This window comes from Quercus robur, chromosome 12 (genome assembly GCF_932294415.1).
Source record: "Quercus robur chromosome 12, dhQueRobu3.1, whole genome shotgun sequence".
Classification (NCBI taxonomy): domain Eukaryota; kingdom Viridiplantae; phylum Streptophyta; class Magnoliopsida; order Fagales; family Fagaceae; genus Quercus; species Quercus robur.
Genome location: NC_065545.1, coordinates 26,977,261 through 26,986,292, shown reverse-complemented (window position 1 = coordinate 26,986,292; position 9,032 = coordinate 26,977,261). Strand labels below are relative to the sequence as shown.

The following is a 9,032-nucleotide window of genomic DNA, read 5'->3' as shown; positions in this document are numbered from 1 at the left end:
TCTCATAGAGTCTGGTGTCGTAAAGAGTAAAAAACAAATTGGACGGTTTGGAATGGAAGATTTTGACTCGAAAGAGAATCCTAAGTAGAGTAATTATCTTTCTGCGAATTGAATAGTCACCGCTAGTATATATTCAAAAAAATCTGCATAGTAGAGAGACAATAATTCATAAAAGTCTTTTTTTGGGGGATGAGCACTTAAGTCCCTTCCTTCGTAGACTAAAAAGTCTAAGCATGCATGTAAAGTCTATGCATGCATGTGTATATTCAAAGTCTCTCCACTAGTCTGCCAATGAATTATGAGTTTTCCATAGGACTATAAGGTTTGACCCCAGCAACACGGTTAATTGAATTTCAGAGTCAGTCTCTAGCAACACTGCTGTCATGATAATGATATTTAAGACTACCCCCACCAATATTTCAGATCCAACATTGTCCTCGCTTCTGCATTGTAATTTACTAGACCTAAACTCCAAAATATCACACATGCTTGCAATTACAAGACACATAACTACACTAAACTCACACCACTCCACAAATTTTTTAAATTTTTTTTCTTGCTCCTAACATATCCTTTTTTCACATTTTAAGAAAAAGTCTTAATTTTTTTTTTTCCGTTCTATTCACAATTTTTAGGTTTTTATTTACCGGATTCTTTAATTATCATGAACATAGGAGCCATCGTTCGTTCCAGCCTTGTTGATTCTTGATCCTCTTTTCTTTTACTCCAAAAGTGAAATACAAATAAATTTGGAAGTTATACTTCCACACCCAAAAAAAAATATATATATATATATATATATCAATATTTGCTTGTTGCACATTTCATGAAGGATTCCATGCACAACTTAAGGGGATGTAGGAATTGGAGACTTTCCTTATTATTGAAGACCAAACTAATGCATTGATTAATTAATAATTATAGGAGAAAATTTTGGACTTATTGGTAGAGGAATTTGTGGGAATGAAGCAATCAATTCAAAATTCAAATTTTTGATTGATTTTGTGTATGTATTTCTAGTTATAAAAATAGAGAAATGATATGTCTATAACATTTTTACAACAAATTATAAGTGGCAGGTTGTTACTGGTTGTTATTATTGGGACAAAAAAGTAATCTTAGTGTTAGGTTCAAATTTGAACCAATAACAACTAACCATCTATGATTTGTTGTAAAAATGTTGTGGACGTAGAACCTCTCATAAAAATATGTTCTAAGTGAATAAAGAACATGTTTCTCAAAAAAAAAAAAAAGTGAATAAAGAACGTGTATCCTTTTGAAGCTCTTACTCCATGAATGTAAGCCAAGTAGATGAACCACATAAACTTATATGATCTATCTTAATTGGAAATGAAGATAGAATGGTGTCAATAGGATAATAATAAGAGAGATGTTACGTCTATAATATTTTTACAACAAATCACAGGTGGTTAGTTGTTATTGGTTCAAATTTGAAACTAACATTAAGATTACTTTTTTGCCCTAACAATAACAACCAATAATAACTTGTTACTTAGGATTTGTTGTAAAAATGTTGTAGACGTATCATTTCTCTAATAATAAAATTGTTGATAAATTGATATTATTATATTCATTTTTATAAATATATCTTTGATACTAAGACTGACGTGGCATACTAAAAATGACATCATAATGTCATTAGATCAATTAGAATTTAGAACACGTCACACAGTTTTAGGTGGAATTTAGCAGCCATCTCATTAACAGATATGTATTAGGGGTGTCCAGGCAAACCGAAGACCCGCCGAAACCGACCAACCCGACCGAAACCGACCCGTCACAGTCGGGTTGACACTTCCGACGGGTCGATGACGGGTCTGAAACTGTCAGAACCGACTCCGGCGGGTCGAGTGGCGGGTTTCGTTCTCAAGGAACTGAGCCACCCGACCCGCGCGACAAAAACTCAAAGAACCCAGAAAATCACCAAGATCCGGCGACGATCTAGCGCTTCGTAGCTCCGATCCGGCCACGTTTGGGCTTCCTTCACTTAGATCAGCTCAAATCCGGCCAAGATCTAGTCTTTTCCTAACTCAGATATGCTTAATTCCGGCGAATCCATCCCAAATCTACTCAAACTCGGCCAAAACTCCGGTAAGCCCGACTCCAACTCAGCCCAATCTCAGCCAAATTTTCATAGATCGAAAGGAATCTCGCCCAACCCTCGTTAGATCCGGCCAGATCTGACAAGATCCAGCCAGATTTCGGCCAAAAACCAGCGAATTGGAAAACCCGAAACTGACCGATTTACACCCAAAAACCGATGCGACCCGACCCGGTGATCTGAAACTTCCGGTGGGTCGGTTGCGGGTCGAAATCTTCCCTACCCGATAATGTCAGGTCGAGTCCGGCTTGAACTTTGAAGCACTGTTAAAATTTAAAATAGTTTGTAGTGGTGTTGTTTTAGTGCTCAATGTAATAATAATAATAATAATAATATTGTCCAAACCCAAGTCCAACCCATTCCATGTGGGTTGGAATTTTTTTTAACCCGTCATAGTGGGTTAAGTTGAAAAATTTCCTTAACTCGACCCATGCACACCTCTACTTTTGACTGTCTATCGACTGTCCATTGATCAATATTGACCAATATATCATTTTAATTTTTTTTTTTTTTTTTTGGCCTAGATTCTGAATTTATGGCTTGTTTATCCGATTGACTCCCAAAATTAAACAAAAAATAGCAAATATTTTCCTATTTAGGGATCTATTGTTCTTGATGAAAATTTATATTCATATAATTATTTGGAATTATTAGAAATACTAATGGAAATATGGTACAAATATTCAAATTATGAAATGAAAAGTCAAGAAACATGAAAGCATGTTGCACAATATTGGAACTTTGGGTCCAATTTAAATAAAATATTCATAGATTATACATATCAAAAAATATTTTTTGTTGATAATCTGATAGTATAATGGGGTTAAGGGGATTTGAATCATAAATATCTCTATTAAAAACATTCAGAGATGCTAATTGAACTACAAAACTCTTGACAACATGCATATCAACTGGTTGCAACTTACTATTCTTTTTATAAACTTAGTTGCCGCCCTGTTCCATACTACGCTTAAAAGATGGCAGTTTCCTCAAAAAAAAAAAAATAAAATAAAATAAAAGAAGAAAGATGGCAGTTATCAGTTTTTTCTTTTTTTTCTTTTTTTCTTTTTTGGGATAATCAACAGTGAAAGGCTTTATTGACAACAAAACAGAATTGCAACTGAAATAGATGGGGTTGCTCGGAGACAATAACATCTTAAAAAACAGAGGGAGCAGTCATTAGATTTATGAATTACAACAACATAGTTTTGAATCATCAACCTTTTAGAAAGGAAGTGGGGGAGTATATTTTTGGATTATTACAAGTAATACATTAAAGTTCCAACATTATTCTCCCTCCCACCACACCCAAAAAAAAAGTGAAATGACCAAAGAAATCGAAGCCACTTACTTATAACTACTTAATCCAGCAAACTACATTTGAAACGGCCATCTAATATAGACAGCTTCTCTGCTTTTGTGACTGCATTTAAGGGGAGAGGACTGAAACTACGAGATGGGCCATAGAAATGAGGGTAGCTATTGGCACCGTCCATAGCTTCATATACCAATCCATCACCAAGCTACAACAAAATCCACATAAAAAAGGCCACCAAACATAATTAGATATTGGGATTAGACTTTACACACACACAAACACATACGCATCCCCCCCCCCAAAAAAAAAAAAAACCAACCAATTAAGGGACCCTTTAGCTTTATTACATCAATAATTAAGCAATCCAAACAAAGGGTCACATTAGCTTTCATATACATTTCATGGACATCATCAATTAGTTAAGTTCTAGAACATGTTCTTGCTCAATATTCCATCCTTCAATTTAGTGAATTTAGGATTTTAGATCACTTCTCCCCGATTCTATAAACTCTATATTTGGCCCTCACTATAAGTTGGCACTTGGAACCTCCAAGTTGCAGTAACTTACTAATGAATAGGCTTCTGAGGTGCATCTACAACAAGGATACTTAGTTCCAGGGATATAGATAAAAATGTTCTATAGTAGCCTAAATACATGTCTCCTTCAAGCATATAAGCATGATTATAACTCAGATTAATTCAATTTTTTTAACTAAAGTCTAAAACAGTAAAACTTCATTAAGAAAGCTATCTAGAACCACAATCCTTTCAAGTCGGTGCCTTTCAGACACAGCCCAATCCCTTTAACCAGTTTAAATGATCTTGTACAGAAAATGCAGAGAATAAATGAGAAACAAACAGAAACATTCAACAGGTTAAATGTAATACACAGAGAGCCCGTGGGAAAAAAGATTGATACATTACATCTCATGCTTGGTTAATCATTGTATTAGAATAATGATTAAATTCATCATTTCCTAGCAGCTTAATCTTTTGGGAGAATTGATAATTTAACATGATATCATAGCAAGTGGTCCTGAATCTAGACCCTATTTCCACTCTACTTCCCGTTTAAAAAGTTAAAATTCTCACGTGTTGGACCCCACTTATTAATGAGGAGTCTGAGTCCATGTGTGAGGGGGAGTATAAAAATAACAGTAAAGTGATTAAATTCACCATTTCTTAATAATTTAAACTTTAAGACAATTGGCAATTTATCATATAGCTCATACTTTTTACACTTCTTATTGTTTGTCGCCCAATAACATTATCTATACATCACTCAAATTCTCTAAAGCAACACATTTTCAGTTATATATGCATACCTTCTTAGCATCGATTTGAAGCAAGTACAAATCCACCTTAGTGTTCAGGAAAAAGTTCTGTAATGTTGCCTGAACCTGTAGATAAATCACTACATGGAATCAGTTTCAGCCGCAAAGCAAAATACTAGCATTAGTTAAAAGTAACAGCAAATTAACCACCAGGATTCTTGAGAATGAACCAACTGGGGACTGATTAAAGAATCTTTCTTTCACTCTGCTCTGATTCTCTCCAATAAACAAACAGAGAAAACTGATATATAAACGAAATGAAGCCCTTTCTAGGAAAAGAATATTTGTGGGTGGTGTAAGAAAACCTGATGGAGATTACTGAGATGAATGAAACCAGAAGACTTGTCAAGTTCTCCACCAAAGACGGATCCATTTTTTTGCAACTCTTCCCACTCATTAGCGGTACTGATCCTGTACACAAACTCTTCTGCTTTGCTCACCCCATCTTCTGAAGCCATTAGAATGCTACAGATAGTAATTGGGGAGACCAGTTTAATAATCTTTTTGAAGCCATACAAATTCTACCCCTTTCATTCTCTTTTTATAATATGAAATATCAAAGAATGCATTTTGACACATCCACAAAACATTCTAAATTCAACTGGGGAAAAAAACAAGGAACCAAATTCCAGTTTAATTTGATGATAATGCCAATAAGCTCTAGCTCAAATGAAACCTTGTTAGACTCAACACCCACCAGGTGCTTGTGTAACTTACCAATAAAAAAAGTTCAATTTGATAATAATATACAAAATCAAATTTGAAATATTGTGACTACTAAGCATAAAAGGGCTTTCTAACTTGTGTTGAATACAAAATAGAAACACTAGGAATAGTTGTTAACCTCAATTGCTCCATGAATATGTTGTACCAAATACCAAATAAAAAGGTCTACTGTAAACTGTGATGGCCGAAGCTAAGCAGATTCTATTTCTCTGATTCTCTCTCTGTCTGTCTCTCTTTTTTCCCTTTTTTTCAACCCAAATGATAGAAACGTCCAAATTCCAACAAACCCAATTCCTCAAAACGTTCTAAAATTTAATCTCAAACACATTAATCTGAAACGTTCAACATCAATCAAGTACCAGTAACACAATTTCAATTCGTCTAATTAGAACATACAGTACATATACTCCTATCTAAGTTGTACGTATCACATTGAGATTGAAGTATAGGGAGGAGGTTAAAGAGAGGGAGGGAGAGAAGAGAACCTGATGGATGGAGATTGGTGATATGGGATGAACTATGAATCCTGTTTTCTCTGCCACTACTGTTAACACCAACTCTTTGGGGGCTCACTGTTCACCCTCTTGCTTTTTTGTCATCTATTTTTGGTGTTGAATGGCCCAATTTACGGTCAACGGCTATCGGCCTGGCGTGTTTCTTTTTCTTTTATTTATTTATTTATTCACTTTTTATTATACCTTATTAGATGGCATTTGGTACGGGATCCGTGGCATACATATTATTTGAAAAGGTGGTGTTTTGCCATCTAAGTATACTTTTGGATATCGTTTATTTTATTGAAAATTAAAAATTGAAAATAATAAAAGGATAATTTTTGGTTACTGTTTATTATTGTTTATTACTATTTATTGGCCTAAATATACTGTTCATGGGTGGTGTTTTGCAATCTAAGTGTGCGTTTGGATACCGTTTATTTTGCTGAAAATTAAAAACTGAAAATAATAAAAAAATAATTTTTGGTTACTGTTTACTACTATTCAGCACTGTTTATTGGCCTAAATACACTGTTCATGTCCCATGAACAGTGCATTAAGCATTAATTAAAAAAAAAAAAAGCCAAAAACGCCTAACGCATAAACGTGGACGCACAAACCAAACGGACACTAAATGTCATGGAATGTAACTATTTTTTTATTTGGTTTATTTATAGGAATTTTTAAGGAATTTGATAAGGGTAAAAATATAGCCTGACGGGCCTCCTTTAAATAGGCCTGACGGATCCATGTCTGTGGGCCGATATAAGGCAAGCCCAACTTGTGCAAACGCCCATACAGCAGAAACTCCAGATGGAAAATACTTGCGACACACATTTAATCACTATAGAATCCCTAGGTAGATGGAATCCTAGCATGAAGAGGATTCCGGAAGATACACGAGTAAATAAAGATCTTCTCTAAAAGGAAAGTGTCTTGTCCATCACGTTTAGGACTATTCAAGAGGATTCCTATAAGGAAAAGACTTCTACACCAAGAAAGAAAGGCTAACCTTCTACTACTATAAAAGTCTCAATACTCTTGCTAACCTTCTACTACTATAAAAGTCTCAATACTCTTACAAATCAAGATACGCATAATTTACCCTTCTCTAGCACTCTAGAGTTGTGAGAATAGTTCTAACTTAACTTTCGGAGGGTGTTTGGCCGGCACCACACCGGTGCTCTCTGTTAGGTCTTCTCTCTTTTCTTTGCAGATATCGTTACAAGTGTGCAAAGATCGTGTAGCTCACTGGTAATATTTACAGCATCATCAGTTAGCGCCGTCTGTGGGGAAAAGAGTAGTATCGTAACTACAGCTTGTAGGCCATACATACGCTACCCGGACAAAGGGCTGCATGGTACTTACACACTCGATGGCGACCATCAACAACGTTTAGGAAGATGAGCCACAACCTGCTGCCCTGGAGAGACAGGTCCTGACCTTTACAGCGGTAGTGGAGCGCCTCACCAGACAAAACCAGACCCTAGAGGAACAGCTACGACAGAAGAACGCGGCTACAGGAAACCAAGAAGAAGATCAAGAAAGTGTCAGTGCTGATCGCAGGAATCAGGAGAGACCGGAGGGAAGTAACGCCCCAAGCAGACCGGAGCGACAAAACATAAGCCTCCCAACCCTCATGGATGCGACTCTGCCTATTGTCGCAGAGGTGCAGGCAATGAAGAAGCAGATGGAAATTATGATGAACGCTCTCAAAGGACGAGTATCCAGCGATCTTGACGACCTAGTCAACCGAATCGACTCACCGTTCACTACCTCCGTCAATTGCTTCCCTCTGCCGCATAAATTCCGCATGCCACATATAGACAGTTACAATGGAGTCAAGGATCCTTTAGATCACCTGGAGACCTTCAAGACCTTAATGCACATTTAAGGAGTTGTAGACGAGTTCATGTGTAGGGCCTTCCCTACAACGCTGAAAGATGCTGCGAAAATTTGGTTCAGTCAGTTAGCGCCTGGCTCTATCAGTACTTTTAAAGAGTTGAGCGCTCAGTTCACTTCGCACTTCATTGGAGGACACAGATACAAGAAGTCAACTGCATGCCTGATAAACATTAAGTAACGGGAGGACGAGACGCTGAGGTCCTACATAACTCGTTTCAACAAGGAGGCCCTCTCAATTGACGAGACGGACGACAAGATACTCGTGGCAACATTCACTAATGGGCTATAAAAGGGTAAGTTCCTATTTTCTCTATACAAGAACGATCCAAAGACCATGTCGGAAGTGCTTTATAGGGCTACCAAGTATATGAACGCGGAAGACGCACTGTTGGCCCGCGAGGATAAGCCCAGAAAAAGAGAAAGACAAGAGGACACAAGACAGGATAGGGGGCGCAAAGTGGCTAGGACCGGAGAACGATGGGATGATAGACGCTCCAAACCCCCCACTGGGAAATTCACAAGCTTCACCTCGTTAACTGCCCCAATAGATCAAGTCTTGATGCAGATCAAAGACGAAGGAACCTTGACGTTCCCCGGCAAGTTGAAAGGAGATCCCAGCAAGAGACCAAGGGATAAGTACTGCCACTTCTATTGAGACCACGGGCACGACACAGTTGACTGCTACGATCTAAAACAACAGATAGAGGCCCTTATAAGACAGGGGAAACTACAGAGGTTCGTGAGCAAGGAGAAAACGGATCTGCCCCAAAAGCAGACCCTGCGACGGGAGAACAAGCGCCCAAGGCCGCCTATTGGAGACATAAGAATGATCGTAAGGGGCACGACAACTTCTAGGTCATCCAAAAAAGCCAGGAAGACCTACCTAAGAATGGTCCAGAACGTCCAGCTCACGAGTGTTGTACCCAAGATGGCACGGATCGACAACCCCGTCATCGGATTTTCAGAAGAAGATGCTCGAAGGTTGCACCACCCGCATGATGACGTGCTTGTTATCAGCCTAAGGGTAAAAGACTACAACATGCACCGGGTTCTGGTCGACAACAGCAATTCGACAAACATCTTGTATTACCCAACTTTTCAACAGATGAGAATTGACAGAGGACAATTGCTTC

General features: G+C 37.6%; 1 protein-coding gene across 1 annotated transcript; it reads right to left on the bottom strand.

Annotated features, from left to right (window-relative positions):
- Window positions 1-3,278: 3,278 nt before the first annotated feature.
- On the bottom strand, window positions 3,279-6,156 carry LOC126709741 (uncharacterized). The gene is made up of 4 exons (XM_050410075.1): window positions 5,986-6,156; window positions 5,080-5,239; window positions 4,766-4,840; window positions 3,279-3,645 (listed from the first exon to the last, which is right to left on the bottom strand). Exons 2-4 carry the CDS (start codon window positions 5,230-5,232, stop codon window positions 3,484-3,486), a joined length of 390 nt encoding a protein of 129 aa, XP_050266032.1. The 5' UTR covers window positions 5,233-5,239; window positions 5,986-6,156; the 3' UTR covers window positions 3,279-3,483.
- Between the last annotated feature and the right edge of the window lie 2,876 nt (window positions 6,157-9,032).